This window comes from Lichenostomus cassidix, chromosome 9 (assembly GCF_008360975.1).
Source record: "Lichenostomus cassidix isolate B80296 chromosome 9, HeHo_3.0, whole genome shotgun sequence".
Taxonomy (NCBI): Eukaryota; Metazoa; Chordata; class Aves; order Passeriformes; family Meliphagidae; genus Lichenostomus; species Lichenostomus cassidix.
Window position 1 is genome coordinate 12,033,424 of NC_139490.1, and position 21,767 is coordinate 12,055,190.

General features: G+C 45.5%; 2 protein-coding genes across 6 annotated transcripts; both read right to left on the reverse strand.

Annotated features, from left to right (window-relative positions):
- Positions 1-102: 102 nt before the first annotated feature.
- On the reverse strand, positions 103-12,977 carry PPP1R2 (protein phosphatase 1 regulatory inhibitor subunit 2). 5 transcript variants are annotated; one of them, XR_014854037.1, is made up of 8 exons: positions 12,770-12,977; positions 8,089-8,196; positions 7,614-7,691; positions 7,206-7,309; positions 5,851-6,030; positions 4,421-4,551; positions 2,890-2,940; positions 103-1,526 (listed from the first exon to the last, which is right to left on the reverse strand). XR_014854037.1 is itself a non-coding variant. In XM_085069456.1 (7 exons), the coding sequence occupies exons 1-6, from the start codon at positions 12,922-12,924 to the stop codon at positions 2,936-2,938; spliced, it is 630 nt and encodes a 209-aa protein (XP_084925582.1). In that variant the 5' UTR covers positions 12,925-12,975; the 3' UTR covers positions 103-1,526; positions 2,890-2,935. The 5 variants fall into 5 exon arrangements, 3 of the variants coding, with proteins under 3 accessions (XP_084925582.1, XP_084925581.1, XP_084925580.1); XR_014854038.1 differs by lacking the exon at positions 4,421-4,551 and having other exon boundaries at positions 5,822-6,030; positions 12,770-12,976; XM_085069456.1 differs by lacking the exon at positions 4,421-4,551 and having other exon boundaries at positions 12,770-12,975.
- Positions 12,978-15,071: 2,094 nt separating this feature from the next.
- On the reverse strand, positions 15,072-20,950 carry APOD (apolipoprotein D). Its single transcript, XM_085069461.1, has 5 exons — positions 20,733-20,950; positions 19,706-19,859; positions 19,328-19,449; positions 17,420-17,508; positions 15,072-16,236 (listed from the first exon to the last, which is right to left on the reverse strand). Exons 2-5 carry the CDS (start codon positions 19,826-19,828, stop codon positions 16,001-16,003), a joined length of 570 nt encoding a protein of 189 aa, XP_084925587.1. The 5' UTR covers positions 19,829-19,859; positions 20,733-20,950; the 3' UTR covers positions 15,072-16,000.
- Between the last annotated feature and the right edge of the window lie 817 nt (positions 20,951-21,767).

Sequence of the window (21,767 nt, forward strand, 5' to 3'; positions counted from 1 at the left end):
ACGAATCATTCCTGTAAAGTCTTTCAAAGGACAGCATCCTATTGCCTTAGTCACTCTCAGTTTCTCTGGGATTCCAGGAAAGCTCACACTTGAGAATGCATGTAACTGTAAAATAACTTTCATTCCTTTATTCAAACTTCACATATACAGTGGAGAAAAAGACATTTTAAAATAGATCCATATAATTATATGGATTTTTGCAACATATCAAATTCAGATCAAAATTAAGATATACACTGTATTTCATAACCAAGCTAAAGCTTAAGTGTATACTTCATTTGTGTAATAAAACCCAGGAACTACTATGAATACTGGAACATTCACCAGTCAAATTCCACCCAGTGGGAAGTTTTTACAGCAATTTGGAGGTGCAGAATCCCTCTTTACAGCTATACAACCACGCTGCAGACAAGTAATTGAATTAGGCAGTTTCCCTTCTAGCTTCCGAAAAGCCTTCATTTTACAAAAGCAGTTGCTGTAAGTTGCAATGGACACAGGAAGATTTAGAACAGTGGTTTTCAGTATGGAAGTTGCCAACCCCAAATGAGTACATCAACAGCAGTTATCTTTAATAAAGAACAGCCAGAGCCTAAGCTCAGCACATCTTCACAGTCCTGATGTGTATTTCCTCGTGGCTGGGTGTTTTTCTTCAGGTGCTAACAGTGCAAACACTGTTCATGCAACTGGAAAGAACCAAACATTTGAAACAAGAGCCAGAAGAGTAACAGTAGATGTGATTTTAAGAGAAAAGCTGGAGGAAACTTGCATGTTCTCACAACAAGGCAAAGAGAGCTCCACAAAACAACCAGTCCTGATGGAAGAGGTTATGACAGTTAAATGCAAAGTTCAAGTTAGCCGTTTCCAGTGTAAAAACATTCCCTCTACCAGGTGTTAGTACTACTTTAGAAACTAACAACTGATTCCAAACACCACTCTTGTTCTAAAGACTGGGAAAGTGCAGGTAAAAACATACTGAAATCTAAAATAACAGATCAACACTTTACAAAAAAAGCTGTAGGACTTAAATAATCCCTTTTTAAACTGCTTAACACATCTGACAAATAGCTTGCATGTCAATCTGATATATGCTGTACCGCTTGGCTCTTGAATCCCAAAACTTTCCATATGAGACACCACATCTAGAACACTCTCAAATAAATAGTGAAGAACCAAAAGATAGTGAGTGTTTCAAAGCAAAAGTAACAGTACATCACACAAGATAATCAGCGCTATACATACAGGGAATGCCATTCTGGTTGAACAGATTATGAAGCAGTATTCTTCATGAAATACTAGGCACAAGAATAAATCAATTAGACAGTGTTTTCTGCCTAATGGACAAGTCTAAATTAACATTCTTGGCAATACAACATTGTAACTGATATGCTTCTTAACATTTAAGAGCCTTAATTGCAAAAATCATGAAGCGATGTTTATATTTGTGTCTTTGACAAGCAGTTACAGTTCTGGACAGATTTCTTCTATGCTGTGTGCTCTACTTTCCAGCTGGTCACGAGTAACATGTGCTGCACAAGAAAGATTACAAAAAATAGGTAATTCTTCACACCCATTGAATATTTTCACAACACACACAAATATCCTCCTGAAATCATCTTTGCTTCTCCAAAGATAGTTTGCCAACCCTTCTTAACAATGTGTAAGCGTTTAGTTGGTGAGCGCAGAAACTTCTAAAATAATTATTTCACCCTCATGCTCTAAGTAGATGGCCAACACCATTGTTGAGCACACAGAGCACTGAGTGCTTAACACCCCTGGAACTGGGAGGATATAACTCAGGTGAAAGGAACTAACACATGAGGTCCCTGAAATGCCAGCAAACATAGTACTTCCCAGGTAAAATTTCAGTTCCAGATGAGACATTTGAAATAAAAAAACCCCAAGTTTATACATGAAGGAGCACAGTCAGTTGTGTTTTCAGAAGTTTTTAACTCATGGTTTTGAGCGAAAGCACAGTAATAAATCAGGGAAAACTTCTGAGTGCTTTTCATATGAAAAAACCCACTGATTCTATCTAGCTAGCTATCCCTAAAAACTTAGCGGCAGAAGGCAAAGATCAAAGAATACCTCATTGAAATGATAATAATTTTAAAAAGGCCAGTTAGGCTTGGGCATGAATCAGATTTGGTAATGTACAGTTTAACACGGAAACAGCAGTTAACCAGCAGAACTGATTGCAGTGTGCTCCCAGCCTTCTCACTTCTCCCATCTTTAGGGTGATGCTTGCCCTGGTTAAGAAAACACAACATGTTCTGTATCTACCAAAGGCCAAAGGGCACACCCAGTCAGTGACAGCTCAGCAGCTGGATGCCATCTGAGCAGGGTTAGCAGAGCAATGCAGCTAAATGAACCAGAGAGAGAGAACAATACTCTTTAGTGCTTGTCAATTAAACTGCTATAGACAACACCCTCTGGCTGATACTCTTGTGTAGCAGAAGACAGGTCTGCTCTGAAATCATCATGCTTAAATTTACCTACATCAGGAATATTTCCTTCAGTGATTTCAAAGAGAATTTCTAAAGTGAAGGTTTTTATGGAAAGAAACAAAGGTCACTTCTGCTGACAGTCTATTTATGTCGTTCATGAAGTCATAAATAGCAAGTAGCCAGAGAGGCTGAAATGCTGAAGCAAGCAAATAAAGAATCATAGAAGAGTTTGGGTTGGAAGGAACCTTATAGGACATCCAGGTCCAACCCCTCTGCCACATGCAGTCTATTACAACTTCTACTTTCTTTTCCACAAAAAAGCTTGTCTGCCAGAATCCATATGCATGGGATAAGGTATGGCTACTTGAGGCAAGAAAGGAATGATTCACCCATTCCACTGTAGCCACAATGAAGACAGGAGCAAAAATACACGAAGAGTTCTCACCATCACTGACTGGACTGGCCATCTTCATTTCAATCAGCAAGAAATCTCAGTCTGTAACCAAGAAGTGCAACTTGTATTAGTGGACCTGGTGGGATGTGACAGGAACCTCCTTAAACCTGCCCTAAGTCTTTAGCCCCTTCTTTGAAAGCAGAGTGTAGAGATCAAAAGAGTACTGTTAGTTTTACTCAAATACAAACCAGACAGAATTAGAGGGTAGAAAGGAACATCAGGTAAGAGAGGCACAGAATCTTTAACGGGTCTTCACAGATAAAAAAAAATTCCAAGTGAGAAGAGATTCTCAAATTGCCTGAAAAACAACCCAGGAGCCAGTGGAACCCCAGAGTCACAACAGACCACTAGGAAATGCCTCTTATGCCACATATTTACCTGCAACAATTGTCAGTACTACAGAAGTCATGTTATTCCATTGGAATAGAAAGACATTGCATGGCAGCTCTCACTCACATGAACTGACTGGTGTAATAGCTGAGTGGCAGCCACATCATAATCTCCACAACTTCCCAAGAACTCAAGTCAAATGGAAGAATTTATAAAAATATAGCTATAATACAACACACAGAAAACCCAGGACATTTTCTTTGCAGTAAAAAGCAAGCATCAGGTCTGTTAGTCAATTTAACAGAGTGAAGCCAAAACAAACCATTGCAAAGATCAACTCCTGCAACACCCAATACAAGAGTAAGGAAGCCTTCCCTATTCTGCTCTAGACAAAAGCACTTTAAAATACAATTTCAAGTCAAAGAGCTCTTTGAAAGCTATCCAGGTGAATAATCTTTCCATACACTGTTCTCAGGAACATGAATATTAATAGTATTTTGATTTCCTTCCATGAAGGAAACAACCTCATTTTTAAATACTCAAGTGCTTAATATAACCAAAAGCACAGCATGACCAAAAAGCACAATGACCGAAAAACCAAGTAGGAAGTGTTAAAGCCATCTATTTGAAAAATGTTCTGTAACTCTAATTAACACTTATGAATAACGAGATTATTCTGTGTCCTCAGAATACAGATGAGAGAGCAATAAATATATGCAATCTCAAAAAAGTTATTTCAGTAAAACTTCGACATTAACACAGCTATGTGCTGAATATTTCTCATCTCAATGTGTGAATTTCTTAAAATGTAGGCAGTGGCAGAAGACTGGTTTATTAACAGTTTTGTCCATATCCCATCATCCTTTGCTCACCCCTGTCACATAATCTGTCTGAGGACATTCAATTCACCAGCTGCTACAAAAGTGAGACCAGTACTTAACCTCAGAAGAACTGATCAAGGACAGAGATTAAAGGCTGTGATAGCTGATATAGAGATTAGGAGATAACAAAACATGAAGGTTTAAGCAGCATGATAGACAAGTGAAGAATAGAGAGCTATATCGGGTTAATGGAAAGTATTTCTATATGCTAGGGTGTGGAGGTGAACCAGTTAGTTAACGGGTTCCTACACTGGCAGACAGTTACATTTATGGAATCTATTAGCCATGAGCAGTCTGAAATTGATAATTACCAGTTGTGGCTCTGAAGCTGGTTATGAGGAAGGTGGAATGCACTTCAACAATAGAGATGGAAAAATGCTGCAAAGGTCTGCCTTCTTTCCACTGGTGAATGCAGCTGGGGAGCGGAGTTGCCTCTGTTTTACTGCAGAGTGCAGAGAGATGGCAGCTTCAGGCCATGCAGAAGGGTCATACGGTTGGCTACTGGAGCCCTCCTTTCCCCTGGAGAGTGAAGTTCTAGTAAATAGCCATTATAAGGCTTATGTTAAGTTACTGGATAAAGTCAGTCCAGTAATGGGTCTCAGACACATAGCAAATGACCCTTTCAGAGCAATTGTGAAGGAATTAGTCCTCCTGTAATAAATAACAGGACAAAAAGGTGCAATCCACAGAACTTAAACACGCAACTTTGCAAAATCACCTTTTTATTGCGTGGGATTTAAATTAATTTTAGAAGAGTTCTTAGTTCACATGGTTGTGCAAAGCAGATGTGAACCAAGTTAAACCCATGCAGCATCTTCCCAAGTCTGCAGACCATGCTAGTATCTCATAGGCTTGCCAACCACAGATGAACGAGGCTTACAGACTTCACTGCCACCAGTCTCATGAGCAACAGATGTGTTTTTTTAATGCCAAAAACTTATTTGAAGTGCTGTTACATAAAGAGGTGGGGAGTGAACTGTAATTATTCACCAAAAGAACATCACAGAAGTCTAAGACTTTTCACCCAGAGAGAAGTTTAAAGATGAAAGAGAAGGTGTCAGTCCTCTGTAGTTTTAGGAGTTTCCTACGAAGAGACAGCCCTGAAACAGGTTCCAGAAATAGCTCCCACCTAAACATCCCAGACTTTCTTCCAGTAGCTGCACTAAAAGCAAAGTTGAGAGTCTTACCCCGTACTATAAAAATGAACATTTCTGCTCAAGGACGAGTCTGTATTGAAGGCTTAACAGCAGTTTTACATTACAATGTTCTTCCTCAGGAAGACAGATACAGTCCTCTCAACAGGGAGGAAACGTTGATGATAATTTCCCATTGCTGGCTACATGCTGGATTGAGAGCAGAATGGGAAATGACCCACAACAAAAAGCCAGGCTCACCCATGTGACCACTTAAATGTCCAGTACAAGACAGCTCCTCCTTTAAAAAGGATACTGGCAACTTCACTACCTAAAGTCAGTTATGTTGGGGAAATGGTAAGAAGAAGAGATGTTTGTTTTTCTGTTCTGTCACAACAAACAAAAGCCTACATGCTATTTATCAACACTGATAGTTTTTGTTCCATGCTACAAATCACCCTATCAAGACAGTGTGCAGCACTGCTCATTGAGTGTTACATACATACTGTATCCCTTCTAGTCATTCTGACGCTTGAGTATATTCATTTCCCAAAAGCTCAAAGGACCACCAGTACTTACAGGTGCTTTTTAACTAATCAGTAGCTCACCGTGTTCGGTAGCTTCTGTACTCATTGTTTCTACATCTGCAGCATCACGCATCTCTTCATCCTCATTGTCTTCCTCTTCCTCACCATGTAGTTCTTTTGCAATGAGCTGCCTTGCCAGTTTGATGTTTCTTCCTTCATTGTAGTGCATTTTTCTCTTCATTTCGAACTGTTTCTTTTTCTCTGTGGACAAACAAATGGAAACACCTATTTCTTCCCTTAAAAAAAAAATCTACTTATATCTTCTTCAAAGAGGAACTCACTGAATTAAAATTATTGTCTTCAAGCAGTGGAGTGCTCTTTCAAAATGTTCTTTTAGAAGTCTGACTTACAAAAAGGATAGTAACTGATTACTGGAATCTCTGAAGCACTTTTAAAAGAACCTGTTTGCAACTAAGAGCAAGTCTGAACCACGAGAAGCATCTGGTAAAAGTACACAAAACTCCGAAGTTTCACAAGCCTTGTTTCTAAGTAAACTCAAGGACAAATCGAGACATACTGCTGGGATAGAAGACGAACTTTTGCAGATGTGTGGTTTGACTCTTGGCTAGCTACCAAAGGTCAGTTATGAGAGATATATTTACCACATGTAGAAGAAAATATTTTCCACTTTCCCCATGGCCTGAAGCCAGCTCTGCTCCATACATTAAACATAAGCATATCCAGCAGTAATGCAGTACAATTAAAATAAACTTTGCTTATTGGCAGCCCAAACACTTTGTCCTTTTCCTTCCTTTACTACAGAAAGGTTACACGCTCTATGTTTGGGCCAGAAAATTTGAGAAGCAACCACTTGATAACACAAGCCTGAAACCTTAGAAGTATTATTGTTTGAGTGTTCCCTCAAAACATTCTAGTCCAAGTAACATGAAACAACATCACTGTAAAGATGCTATTTACTTTGGAATAACTGTAGACTTCCTACTGCATCCATCTACAGTTGCTTTGAGAACAACAGAAATATCATCTGTGCATTTGCAAGCAATCAGTAGCATCTTATTTGCTACTCATTTGATACTCATTGAGTTAAGTCTACCTTAAGTATGGTTCAGATTAAGAACTAGTCCTTCACCCCCAAACCAGAACTTCTTATTTGAAGTGTCTTAGCAGGAATTCCCACACCTTAAGCTTGTATACAGGGAGGCAGCTACCAACAGCAAATTCCTGTTTATATGTAGATCCCAAACATTCCTGATTAGAAATGAGCAGCATATTTGTTCAAACACTATTTATCTCCATTTTCAAATCACAACATTTTTCTGATAGTACTTCTTATTCCCAAATATTTCTTATTGAAAATCTGAAACGGTTTGTAGGAAAAGACTCTAAACAAAAGAAAGAAAACAACTTATGCTTACCCCGTTCTTCAGGTGTTAATTCTTCATCCTCTTCCTCCTCCTCACTGCTTTCTTCTTGCCTTGCTATAATCTTGGGTCCTCTACCTTCAGCTGCAGCTGCCAGTCTACATAAATCATGCAATACAAAATGCTGAAACAGCAAGTTTTTCACTGTTTAAAATAAATGACATTTCAGAACACTCATACCAACAGCTTTGTTGATTATCTGTGCCATATTTAAATGTAGTAACAACCTGTAAGAAGTTTAAATTACCACTAGTACTATCAAACACTGAAAACCACTTAATTTGACAATAGCAAAAATGCAGCTTCTAGAGAAACCAGCAACAGCTTTCCATAAAGAAAATGTACCCCAGGAAGAAGCAGATTACCTTAACATTTAGTCAATTTTTTTATTACAATACTTACTTTTTACTCAACACATCTGCTCTTAATGGCTCGTATTCTGAATCACTCACTGCATCCTCATCATCTTCTCCGACCATGCTTGGAGGGCAAACAAAAAGTAGCCTTTTTTTAGTAATTTGCTGTTTGTAGTTTGCTCAAGAAAACAGTCAAAACCTTACAACACTCAATTAAAAGACTCATTTAATGCTTTAAAAGCTTGCCAAATCTACTTCAAATATTGATCTAACAATTTTACATTCTAGTACTGAAAAAAATAAAATCAACACAAGTCACTTATTTATTCCATTCAAAGCCTAAAGTCTGCTAGACACAAACCTTCTAAATTTTAGACTTATCTAGAAGCTTTGCAATTCTGAGTATGCTGCATACACCCAGCAGGCCTGAACAATAATACTACATCACCCACAATGTAAATTTTCCTCTAAACTCACAATTCCACCTGGCAGCACTCAGGACAACACTTTAGCAAGCATACCTGTGGTAAGGAGTACTTGGCTCATCAATTTTCATCAAGCCATAATCTTTGCCTGCAGGGTGGTACGTAGCTATGATGTTCATTTCATCCCACTTCTGAGATTTTTTACTGAAATAAGAAAAGAAAGTTAAATTTTCTTATATTCTAAAACCATTAGTTCTACTTTACCAGAGAAAGAATTTTTAAAATATCATCTGTTCTCTACTACATACTAGTACAAAAGATATTGTTATGACACACAGGTATGTTCAAAATATGGCTATTAAATACTGACCTATATGTACTTAAGTCATGACAAATTATCAGTGCTACCTAATTTCCCTAAAAAGTCACAATAGCTAAATAAACTCAATGATCTATAAATGTATTCTTCTTTACATAATTCAGAGACTCCTGATCTTGTTCAATGACTATCTTGTGAACTGTTTGATTTTATAGTAACTTGTAAAAAGAGAATTTTTCCCATTATTACAACGCACAAGACTTCAACAGGACCCAAAACCTTCCAGTTCACCTCTGCTGAGGGAATTGGAATGATTCTTAGCAAAACTATTACATAAACAATAGCAACCAACAAATCCCTTTCTGCAGTAAAATAAGTAGCACAGAACAAGCTAGTTATTCATACTGCTTTTGTCATCCTAAATTGGAATCATAAGCCAGCTGATTCACTGCTATAATTAAGCCGAGGGAGTTTCACATTTTATACAGACAGGCACCAGTGATGCTAAATTATTTAGAATTTCCTCAGTCAACCAGAAAATGTACCATTTTATATATATTTGAAGAAACTAAAGCTCACCCACACTGACTGCTCACTGACAAAATATATAAGCCACAAGGAAAGCAACTGCCTTATGGTCAGAGGAAGAGCCATCCCTCCACTGATCTAAAAGCCACAAAAAAGTGTTTAATCAACATGAACCACCATGTTCCACATTTTCTCTAAAAAGGTTATTGCAAGCTTCATATAATGCGGCCTTTCCCTTAGATTAAACCAATAAATTTAATTTTAGAATAATAAATAATTCCACAATTTAATATTACCTTATGAACTAATACATTCTTGTTGCAAATTATTAATTAAGGAAGCAAGCATTACAGGACTTTGTGGGTGGTTTTGTTTGGTTTGGGGTGGTTGTTGCTCGGGTTTTTTTTTTTGGGGGGGGCAATTGGCTGGAAGAGTTCTATTTAACTGCTCTTGTTTAGACACAGACCGCTCCAAGAACAGATCTGAAAGATATATTCAATCTCAATAACACAAATTCTCTTGAGCAGAATATTGTCTGTAAAACAACTGATAAAGCAAAATTCCAAGCACAAACTACATTCTACATTCACAGGATCACTGCATAACACAATGTGGGGAAAAAAAACCTAAAGATAAAAAAGAGATGTGGGGGTTGATGCTGAATCCTACATGCCACAGGCTTACACTCCAGAAATTAATATAAATTGAGAGATCTTAATCCCCTCAGACACAGTAACCAGTGCCAAGGTCTCATGTTCGAGGCTTCAGGTCCATTTAATCATTTTGTGCAAACACAAGGTTGCAGCATAAGCGCACAACACGTGAATCAGACCGTGGCTCTGGCAGGGCGGGGAGTCATGAGCTTCGTGATGACAAAGCAAGAGCTCCAGTCTAGGAGCGCCACTCATTCAAAGCTGCCTGGTTAGGAGTCGAAAAATCCCCAGTTAAACACAGCCTAAAGCTCATCCATGACCAATGCAAGATGCTCACTCAGTCGCACAGTGAGGATTTTTACCAGCCAGAGCACTTGGACAATGGTACACAGCCCATATAAAGGGACAGAGCTCAGCTGACGAGGAAATACAACAGATGGGAGAAATTCCCATCACATGCTTTGTGTTCACTTGCCCAGAGCACATCCACGTTTATAGCCCAGGCTCACAACTCCACCTAATAATAATACTGGCAATCTTGGAACAATCCCTTTGGCATGCACTGTGCTGGAAATCAGACAGCCCACAATGAGCAAGCCAGTGAGTCATAAATAAAAGGCTGAACGAGTTTTTAGTGGCTTAGTTTTTCACACTCATTTTTTTAAACTCAAATTCCAACACTAAAAGCCTCAGCTGCGGAACACTTCCCAAAGCACAACTTAAATTTCACCTACTGGAAAAAAAAGTCAGTGGCCAAGAGACAAACATGTCATTTCACCCCTGCTTGTAAAAAGTCATCACAGGAGAGTGACTCAGTGCTCTAAAAACCCTCACCTCCCTTATTTGTCCCCAATTTTGCATGCTTAGGCATGTCTGCACAGCTTAACACTTAATGACAGAGTTTAGGACCATCACAGGGAAATGCATCCTGACAACCCCTTCAGATACAGAAACAGGAAATCTAATCTTCCTTAGGAAAATCAGATTTGAAAAATCTCAGAAGTGCTCATCTGTATTTTCTCACATCTTTAAGAACACATAACTTCATCTGACACCATACCAGGTGGTGTGGACAGACAAGAAGTTACAGCAGCATCAAAAGCCAAGGAACACCTCTCACACCTCACTAGCTCCTACCATAGCAGACTCACCTCTTCCAACACAGCTGCTTGTGCACACAAACACAATTCCATAATTCCTTTGCAAAATATCACACCCAGTCACTCACAGGCTCTTACAGTGGTCTGAAGGCAAAAAATACGATACCCCAGGAATGCCCATATCTGCCATTAAACCACTCGCTCAGCTCTTGGGATGCAGTTCCAGTGGTGTCCCAATTTCTCAAGCTTCCCTCTTGCATCATATTTTCATTAAGGAAGTTTTCTGAACAATATTACCATCACTAACTGCACCACAAGGTCAGTAGTGATGCAAGTACATGAGAGGTCTACTAAACATGCTGTTTTAAAAGATGACAGCTGACACAATGGGCTCTTTCATCTACAGATATTTTTTAAGATATTCAGACCTGAATTTCAATATTAGAAATAAGCACAAGAATGAAGAAAACAGATACCTGAATTTATTAACTAATTTTTAATCTCAAAGGAAAATCACAACTGTATTTCTTATCATTCTTCTAGAAACAAAATTGTTTTGCTGAAATCAGAAATAACACTGATATAATGATGCACTGCCAAGCAAAAGTAATACCTGCATACAAACCAGCTTTAAATACCCGGTAATGATCTTTCCAGGAAATCTTCTAATGCAGCCTGCCAGGTTTGGCCAGAATCTTTTAACTTGCAAGACAATTTCAGAATTAATGTAATTGACTTTACTGGCTCACATTGGTAAACAGGAAATAGAAGCTGGACTTCAGCCCACTAACTGCTTCCCAAGAAATTAATGTGTGCAACAACCAATATACCATACACTCATGAGTTCATCCTCCAGTTTCTACTCCATTTTTAAGATGGTGCAAAAGAAACTGTATTAAATTAAACAGAGGCTTCCAACAGCCAGTTGTATTATGTCTGGTACGGTACTGAACGCATCAAGCTACATAATATTAGAACTATAGAAAAGAAAAAGAAAAAAACACATTTGTGTAACATATTGCTACTTACACTCACCTGCTTCAAAAACACCATCTCATTCATTCAGTTGCAATTTTTGTCTGGAAAGCAGGAGTAGCTAACACAAGCAATACTGCAAACGAAAACCTCTTCTTTCTTACCTTGCTTACTTTAGACTATATTCGTGACTTAACTAGGCAAAGAGGAAAGGAATATTACCATAATACAAAAAAACCCAAAAAAAACCAGCATAACCATTTTATTTTATCATTATTTCTCTCCTTGCAAAACTGAATGAGGTGCAAAAAAAGAAAACCGTCCGATGCAAATTTGTAAACACTTCAAGCCAAACGTTGCTCATCATAACTTGATGGAGAATCAGAGCAACGGCAGGCAGCATTTGCTGGATGCATCAGGAAAAGCGTAGGAATTCTTATCCATAAAGGGCAGGTACTGGCCAGCTAAAGACCACTTATTTGGACTAACTCGGCATGTTGCAATTGAATCACGATTCTATTGTCATTCATATCTCAAAGCACACGCCTGTGCACATTCCCAACTGTAAGATCTTTAGGATAGATCCTGCCCAATCGGGAATACATCTTAATGTTTCAGACCAGGAGAGGTCTCCTCTCTAGGGACGCGCTTCTGCTTACAAGAAATGAGCTGCCTATGAGAAGGCTGAGAATAAATCAAGCGCATTTCCCGAACTGTGAACTGTCCTAGTAGCATGTAAAGCCCTTTGTGAGCTGCCACACTCGGCAGGTGACTGTCACTCCTCCCCAGGAGCCACGGCGAAAGCTCCCGCCGGCCTCATGCGGGCAGCGCTCCCCGCCTCCGCCCAGGTGCACCTGGCACCCCCTGCTCCCAGCGGCTCCCCGTCCTCGGCAGGTGCTCCCGCCGCCTGAGCCCAGCGCCGAGCGGAGCCCAGCTCCGGGCCGCTGCCGCTCGGGGGATACAGCGCGGGGACACGGCACGGGGACACAGCACGGGGACACGGCACGGGGACACAGCGCGGGGAACACAGCCGGGACCCCCCGCCCCGCCCGCGCAGCATCCCCCGGGCATGGGGCACCGCAGCAGCCCCGGCTGGAGACGCCGCCCAGCCGATCCCGCTCCGCGGGCCCCTCGGAGGAGCGGGACGGCCGGAGAGAGGCCCTGCGGGGACTCGCCGTCGCCGCCCACCACCGGGGCCTCACCCGTGCTCGTCCTCGTCGCAGGCCTGGTTGCTCCGCCGCGCCCCGACGGCCGCTCCCGGCGATGCCTTGCTACCGCTCTTCTTCAGGATCCCCTTGATGGGCCCCCGCCCCGTCGCCGAGACGTCCGGTACCGAGGGCACGGAGGGCGCCTCCATGGCCGCGCCGCCCGCCCGGTTCCGCCGCCGCCGCCACCGCCCCCGCCCCGGCCGGGCCCGCCCCGCGCCAGGCCAGCGCCGCCGCCTCAGCCCGGCGCGCCCGCGCCCCCTGGCGGCCGGCGGACCCACCGCCCCCTGCTGCCCTGCGCATGCGCGACCGCGAGGGGGCGCCCTGCGCGCGCGGGGAGCGCGGATACGGACACGGGGACACACGGACACGGGGATACACGGACACGGGGATACAGGGACACGGGGACACGGGGATACAGGGATACAGGAATACACGGACACGGGGACACACGGACACGGGGACACGGACACGGGGACACACGGACACGGGGACACACGGACACGGGGACACGGACACGGGGACACGGACACGGGGACACGGACACGGGGATACAGGAATACATGGACACGGGGACACACGGACACGGGGACACGGACACGGGGACACACGGACACAGGGATACAGGAATACATGGACACGGGGACACAGCGACACAGGGACACAGGGACACACGGACACACAGGCACGGAGATATGCGGACAGACAAGAAGCACAGAGGGACACACAGGCACACGGACACAGAAACACTGAATCGGTCAGGTTGGAAGTGACCACATGGGACAGGACTGTGTCTGGATGGTTTTTGAATATGTCCAGCAAGACAGACTCCAGCCTCTCTGGAGAGTCTGTTCCAGTGCTCTGTCACCCGCACAGTAAGGAAGCCCTTCCTCATATGCAGGTGGGGACATGAGGAAGGTGCAGCCCTTCCTCCTGTGCATCCGTTTCTGTCCATTGCCTCTCATCCTAGTGGTTGGCACCACTGAGAAGAGCCTGGCTCTGTCTTCTTGGCACGTTCCCTTCAGATACATACATACATGGATGAGGACACATGGACACAGAGGTCTGGCATGTGCACAGGGCCAGAGGGAGGTGTGTGCTGCCCTGGGGTGTCTGCACAGCCACAGAGCTCTCGGAACTGCGTGGGGTTTGTGTGTGTGTGGCACTCCCACATGCACACGAGGGTTTTGCATGTGCAGGGTGTCCCACATGTGTGCTGTTGCACTGGGGACATCCACTGGCATGTGGCAGGACAGGCTGCAGCTGTGCCCTGGTGTCCCTGAGCTCTCTGTGCCACCATGCAGAGATGCCCCCGGCACAATGTGTTTGCCAGAGCAGCCTGGGTTTGTCACGGTCTCTGTGGCACAACGAAGGAGCCAGCATGGTCTCCAGAGGGCTCAGGTGCCACAGAGTTTTGTCACTGAGTGAAAGACTCCCATTTCTCAGCAGCACCTGCAGATCCCAGTTGCCAGCCAGATCCAGGGGCAGTGGCTGCCCAGATGGGCCTGCAGGTTGCCACCCCTGCTCAGTACCTGCACAGCCACCGTGCTGTGGGCTTGCAGCACAGGGAATTGGGGCTACAGGAACACCATCTGTGTGAGGAGAAAAATGGGAACCTGATGAAGCAGTGATGAAATGATTACATCCAGCATCTGACACGCTTGGGAGCCACCGTGCAGTTGTTTGTATCCTCACACGTCCATCATCCTTAGAGCCTGAAGAGTCTGGTGGAGTGTTTGACTCTGTGTCACAGGAACTGTGGCATTAGGATTTGAAAGTTTAAAGGGATAATGACACAAACATGGCAGTTGGTTTTGGTCCCTCCCATCCTGGCCTCCTCCGACTGGTAAAGATTAGTGACATACTGGCTTCCTGCTCAGCTCCTGTAGCTCTGCCAGGGCAAGAAAGTGCTCTGCAGCACACCCACACCCCCAAGGTCCCACCAAAATAAGTGTAGAATGTTTCCTGCAGATTTACAGCATTCTACGTCCACATCATTGTTTGTTCATGTCAATAAAAGCAGCAGGAGATGGGGGCACTATCAGCCAAAGCCACAACACAAATTTGCTGGCATGGCTCAGACAATGAGGGATGCCCACACATCCAACCCCAGAGAGCTGGAAAGAGCTCCAGGCTGCTGGTGCAAGCCATTTCCCTTCAGCCGTGGTTGTTATGTTCATTGCAGCCCTGCTCTGGCAGTGCTGTGGCCTCAGAGGAGGGGCAGACCCCACACACTGAACCCCACGGCCTGCTGGCAAAGGTGTGCAGCTGAGAAGGTACAAAAGGCCCGAAGCAGGTATTTTTATTTCATTTTTAATGAGTTGCATGAATGCTATTCAAGCAGAGTTGTTGCAGTGCCTGCTGAACACCTGCCAGGGCAGATGCAGTGCCAGCGGGCACTCGGCACGTGCAACAGCAGTGGGCAGGATGTCAGGCAGAGCCTGCTGTCTCCTGGTGTTCAGGGAAAAGCCTCTGGAAGAGAGAACAAGGGAGCAGCCCCATCTCTTTATGTCTGCTTACAAGTACAGTGAGAGCTGGCCCCTTGGGAGTGCAGGACCAGTCTCATTAGAGGCAAGGGAAGGACACATACAGACACTGGGGATGGAGCAATGCTGAATCTCTGGACATTTTTAGATTTAAAATACAAAGGGCAAGATCTGATTTCTAACAAGGAGGTCTGCTGGCTTAGTAGCAACATTTGCCTACAGCCCTGCATCAGAAAACTTTGGAGACCCCCAGTCTCAGTTCCCAGGCTGCAGGACTGACCCACCACGTCTGGATGTTGCTGCTGCTAAGGCACTGCCCACAGTGCCCACAGACACTGTAGATTCCTGGCAGGCCCAGAAGCATCAAGACAAAATTTAGAAACAAACCTGGAGCTGTGTGATGAAAAATTTTTCTCCAGAATTTGCACATTGCATCTCATACCCTTTCCCATCCACATACTGGAGGACTCACAGCAACAGCAGAGTTTCATGTCTGCACTTCAGGATTTCTTTCTTTCACCCATTAGCTCTGACTCAGTCAATTAAGCTGTAAAAGTCAGAGTGAGACAAAAAGAGGGGGAAGAGTGATAGGGAGAATGACAGCAAGGAGTAACTTTGGGCTGGCAAACTACAGTTAGCAAGGTTATTCAATTTCTCAGGTACATAGAGAAATTCTAATGGATAATAAAGCAAGCAGCAAAGTTCATCTCTGGTCTGGTGCTGTGTCACTGCACGCCTGGAATTACATCTCAGCAGGGCAGTTGGCTTGATCAGTGGGAATCATTTTCTCAGTGTCAATCTTGTAGGACTGGAGAACATTCTTCAGTTCCTCCACGGTTTCTGGGTGCAATTCAGGAGCTCTTGACAGAATCCAGGCATAGTCCATGTGGAAGAGCCAGAGGATGTTAGTGCAGGAGTAAACCAGGGAGTAGTTTTCATAGTCAGTGGAGACAACCCAGTAAGGAGCAGCAGGCATGACTAGGAGAGAGAAGAGTACCGTGAGTGCCATGTGTAACCAACTCTGGACAGCTCTGCAGCACCACAGCCACAGCTCCTGGGACTGTTCCATTTTGGCTGCTGCATACTTGTGGGCAGTACAGGGAGCTGTAATTTATAAAAGCCTACCAGGACTCCTTGTTCTGCCCAGGGGAACTCGAGAATGACACAAAGCCCTGACTAGGAAGGTCTTTCTGGAAAGTTAATACTATGACCTGAACAGCTCACCTGGGCTGATGAAAGCCAGTGTGTGAGCCTCACCAGTGTGAGGCTACTGGCTGTTGGGAAGGAGCTGTAGGGCTGGGAGCTGACACTGGTAATAGGAGGAGCACAAACCACCACCCACTGCCTTGGGGAGCCAGCTGAGCACAGCACTGTTCTCTGGGGCTTGTGCCTGCTGAAGGTGGCTATACATGCTGCAGGTGAAATGGCTGCTGGTGATGCCATAGCAGCACAGAATTAAATGTCTGTGCTCATGGAACAGTCATTGTACCTCCTTTGCAAGTACCCTCCTCCACCATTTCTCCAAATAACCCCTCTGTGAAAGAGAGCTATGAAACAGCTAAAGAAAGGTATGAGGAAGCAGAATAAAAAGTGATCCAAGGGGAGACTGCAGCTTTCCAGGATTGCTGAAGACAGAGGAAAGCAATGTGCAGTGCGGCACTGCACCTCAGTAGGCCCCGTTGAGTGTTACAGTGACAAGGGAAGGAACAAGCAAACAAAACCATATTATTAATGGTTATTAAAAGCCACTTGTACGTAGAGGCAGCGTGGGCAAGTAGCTGTACCGCTGTGTGCAGAGAAACAAGCTTATTCTTGGCTCTTGCAGCATTGTGGGGCTGCCTCCCCCACCTCCCCACCTCCCTGTCCCCATCTGTGAAATGACCTGGAGGGACAGCAAGGCTGATCTTTCTTGCTTTGAGATCAGCTGGTGAAGAGTGCTCCACCATTGAGGGGGCTGTTGCTGTTAATGGCATATCAGTGTCACCAAACCACTGCCTGCTGGTCACAGCGTCTGTTTTAGCCCTTTGCTATTGTGCTGAAGTCACCAGGGGAGCTTCACCTCTTGCTTTGCATTCTCTGCCCCTGGTGCCATGGCACAGTTCTCAGAGCACAGCACTGCTGAGGCTGTGGGCACCAGGGAGCGTCCCCATCACACACTTACACCAGTTAAAGCGGACGCCCAGCTTGGCTGGCTGCTTTATATCCATGTGCATGAGTTCTCCTTCAGCTTCATTGATGTTGCCATTGGCACTAAGGGGAGAATGACAAAGGTGAGAAATCAAGTCAGAAAAGTGGGAGATAATTGTTTTTTTCACTTCCACTAAATCATCCCTCCTGAAGCACCTACCTGTCCAGAGGTGGCTGAAACAGGTACTAGTGAATCCCAGCATCCCTGGGGAGAACTTGCCCCTGAGGATGGTTTCAGCAGCACCCAGGGCACAGCAGGTCCTGGCCAGGTGCAGCTGGGTAAATGTTCTCCCAGGTTAAGCCACCCCAGTGCCCCAGGCTGCCTCTCTCCGAATAACCCTGCCAGCAGGATGTTCTTTGGTTCCAGGGTGACAATGACAGAGAAGAAGAAAAGCAAGACCCCTCTGCACTGGATGGGAGGATCCCAGCATTGGAGGATGGGAGGATCCCATCCATGATCTTGGATGTGCCAAGGAGCACTCAGCTCCTGGTAGTTGTGGAAGGCACGTGTTCATGTCTGTTTATTCACCTGAGTTTTTTCCAGGTCACTGCACATTCCTCCACACACAAATTACCTGTACCTGCGTGGTGAGACAGGGTGTCTTTGGCTGCTGGTTCAGAGCACTGCCCTGCTGGCAGAAAACCCTAGGACTTGAGCTACCCATCTAATATTTGCATTTGTCCACGGATGCCTTGGGACATGGACGCTGCCTATCGGGCAGGAAAGTTTCACACTTCCCTGTAAAACAGGAACAGCCAAGGAGGCAGAAGTAAATGCTGCCAGCAGCAGAGGTCAAGGGGCTGATGCTAGAGCCATGCATAGTGCACATCTGACCCAAAATATTCCTCATATTTGAGGTTCCTGAGCTGCTGCAGTTGTGACAGCAATAGCTGGATTAATCTCACAGATTAATGCAGGCGCAAGTGAATGTCCAGCTGTTTGCCAGGCACAGCCCGAGGAGTGGAGCTGCTGAGACAGTGCTGGGCACTCAGGGAACAGCAGGGATGCTGCTCTGCTCCAAGCACAAGGGATGAGTTCCTACACTGTTGTTATTGTGAGCCTGAACAAAGTCCCCATGCCATGCCACGAGCACAGGGGACAGCACGGTGTTCGCTGCTCTCTCCCTGTCATCCATTCAGCTCCTCACAGCAGCAGCTTGTGACAGCCCAGGCTGGTGATGGAAACAGAAGGATTAACATCTGCATCTGTCTGTGTAAAAATCCAGGAGGTCTCAGGATAACTGTGAGCTATCCTAATTTCCTAATAAAGGGCAAAGCATTCACTTTGCCACTGATTTAAACTGACAATGATTTCTGATCCCCTTGCACAGCAGTTATTACCTGTGCAAGGTAAATGCTCCAGAAAAAGGCTGACAAATATTTAAGTAAATATTACCCATGTGCTTCACCTTCCCTGCCCCGTTTCCTTCTGTCTCTTTACTCTGGATCAGAGAGGAACACAGTGCACAGGCACGTCTGAGCATGCAGGGGCACAAGGTGGTGGCTGCCATCCCATAACCAGCCCCATGACCTCCCCAGAACAGGACCCAGGGCATCCAGCTTCTGAGCCATCCCTGGGGCTGACAGACCAGTCGGGGGGAGAGCCAGGCTATTTTATACTGAAGTCACCATAAACATTTGATCTACTTTCTCATCACTCACCTTGGACAATGAGACAGAGACCTGGTGATCCCCAGATCACTGGCAGGAACCAGAGACCCATATCTCTCAAAAGAGCTGCTGCAACCACAGAGTGCCTCCCCCAGCACCCACAGCCCCAGACACAGGCAACTTAGAGAAAAATGAACACCCAGGACAGCAAGAGAGGTGACAGGAGTGCCACCTGCCACAGTGAGGACATGGCCCAAACACAAACACTTACAGCATCTCCTTGTTGATCACCTTGAACTTCCCATTCTCCTTCAATGAGTAATTTGCCTGGACACAGCTTCCTTTCTCAAAAGTTGAGGGCAGCTTCTCTATCTCGTACCATTTCCCCAAATACTGACAAAAAAAATTTAAAGAGATGTTTTTAACATGAGTGGGCTGAGACAGAGCAGCCTGGCTCCTTTTTCAGCACAGTTTTTGCCCCTCGGTGGTGCAGGAGTTGGGGTGAACAGAACCACAGACACATGCTGGCAGCTGTGGCACAAGGTGTCACCAGAGCTGCCACCACCCCCTGCACCTAGGCAGTTTGCTGCCCATGCCCCCTTAGCTTAACTCGCTACCCCCTATGAGATTTTAAGAAAACTTTTCACACCTTGTTGATATCGAATTCTTCTTGAACTGATGGATCTGGGCATGGTCCCATATGAAACATCTGGCCTTTCCCAATGGTGAAGAGGCTGAGCAGGACCGAGAGCCGCGCTGCCGTGCCCAGCATGGCTGCACTGGGATGCAGGCGGGAAATGGACCTAGCAAGAAGGAAAATAGTTAGCTGGAGCCTTCCTGGAGCAGAACTGTGTGTGAAGAACAGCGTGAGAAATAGGACATGTAGGAGGGCACCTCAGGGGCACAGCAAGGAGGAAAGGATCATGAGAAGAGCACAAAGGCATGGTGCCAAAAAAGTCCCAAGCCCAAAACAGCCTTAAGCCCTGCCTGTGCTCAGGCTGTGCCCAGCAGCTCCACAAAAAGCCAGGCAATGCCTGTGAGAGCACTTGTACTCATCACCCACAAGGTGTCTTGTCTGACACCTGACAAGATGCAGGGGTGATAAATGTCCAAGGACCCACAGGGTCTGCCAGCGCAGAACTGGGGCTCTGGGACATGAAAGGGAGAAGTGGACACCAGCAGTGCACACCTGCATGGCAGGAGGGACACCCCTAGGTATGCCAGGGCTGCCTGACACTGCAGCGTGGTGGGAGAGACAGTGCAGCTGCCTCTGGAGGGGTCTTTGTGTGCCAGAACATACACAGCACTGCAAGGTGAGGAAGCTTGGTAGAGATTCAAATCAGCACCAAATACAACATGAACCAACCCCCAAAAGCACGGTGTGAGGAGGAAAGGACAGGTTTTCCTGCAGAGCAAAAGCAGGAGCTGTGCTGCTCACACCCAGGCAGTCACTGGAGCCAGGATGCTGCCCACATGCTTTGGGCTCTGCTTGGAGCAGGTTGGCACATACAAGCACAGGGCTGCTCTGCTTCTCTGGCTGGAAACCCCTCTGCAGGAGCAGTGGTAACATTTTCCCCAAGTTTAAAAGAAAAGCCCAGTCTTTCTCTAGCTGCAGGCATGGACCCTGCTGCAGACACAGACAGTTCCCATTTTGAAATCTCTCAATTCAGACATACCTTAGAGGACGAGGCGCAGTGATGCTCTGTAGAGGACCAGGGCGGCAAGGAACAGCTTGGTGGTGAGCTCTGTGCTTCTCTTTATAAGTGCGCCAGGATCATCATTATTCAGCTCTGGCACAAGCCACTCCCTGGTCCTCGACGTGTTTAGGTTTTTTGGCAGGCCAGTCAGCTGCCTTGGATCTGCAGCTGGTACGAAGCTGGAGATGGGCTGCAACTTGGCTGCTCACCCAGGCAAACAAAGGCACCCACGTGTCTGGGTATCGCCCTGCAGCTGCGGAGCTCTCTGCCTTGCAGCCACTCGCTAAAGCCTCAGGCCTGGGTGCAAGTGGCAGGGGAGAAGTGCCACAGCCTTTGAGAGGGTTGGGGACAGCAGCAGCTCCCATCCTACTCTCTCTGGTTTAGCAGCAGCCACTGCCATGCTCCCAGCAGGGTCATGGAGCCTCCTCTGCCAGGGCCACTTGAGCCCTGGAGATCCTCCAGGCCACTGCAATGTCCTTGTCACCATCATAGTCACTTGCAGGAGTGTGTGAGGAGGATGAAGTAGTAGGAGGCATCACAGGTTTGTCTGAGGAACTGTAAGACTTTTCAGCAGTTTTCCTCTAGACTTTTAAATCTTATTACAAGGAAAGATGCCGGTGCAATTAATTCCATGCTGACCTGGCACTTTTTCCAACAGGTGCCCAGCAAATGCCTTTGACAGCAGAGCAGCCATCTGTGAAAGGCAGCCGGTCCCAAGAGTTATGCAAGAAGAGTTGAGTAATTGACAGGAAGTTCTCTCTGTTTAATTACATTTTATTTTAATCTAATTTCTGTTGAGACTTTCTCTCTAGGTGTGTTTTTACATGCTGCACTGCATGCCTTACTCACACATGCACACACACACTCTGGAGCTCCTGACTGTCCAAATGCCACCCCAAGAGCCACAGATAGCTCAGTCCTGTCCCTTTCTGGGGCCATGCAGCTGAGGTGTGCCCTGAAGCCCAGCCACAGCCAAGGTGCTCCCAGGACCTCAATGACAACCACAGCTGTGCC

What these genes read in the sequence shown, in the direction of transcription:
- PPP1R2 (XM_085069454.1), bottom strand. Translation starts at nt 12,924, where the DNA reads ATGGAGGCGCCCTCCGTGCCCTCGGTACCGGACGTCTCGGCGACGGGG. An exon ending in CCAAGTACTCCTTACCACAG is followed by an intron (nt 7,692 to 8,088) that starts GTATGCTTGCTA and finishes TTGCCCTCCAAG; the next exon opens with CATGGTCGGAGAAGATGATG. An exon ending in TACAGAAGCTACCGAACACG is followed by an intron (nt 4,629 to 5,850) that starts GTGAGCTACTGA and finishes TTCACTCTCCAG; the next exon opens with GGGAAAGGAGGGCTCCAGTA.
- APOD (XM_085069461.1), bottom strand. Translation starts at nt 19,828, where the DNA reads ATGCTGGGCACGGCAGCGCGGCTCTCGGTCCTGCTCAGCCTCTTCACC. An exon ending in GTGATCAACAAGGAGATGCT is followed by an intron (nt 17,509 to 19,327) that starts GTAAGTGTTTGT and finishes TTCTCCCCTTAG; the next exon opens with TGCCAATGGCAACATCAATG. An exon ending in GGGCGTCCGCTTTAACTGGT is followed by an intron (nt 16,237 to 17,419) that starts GTAAGTGTGTGA and finishes TCTCTCTCCTAG; the next exon opens with TCATGCCTGCTGCTCCTTAC.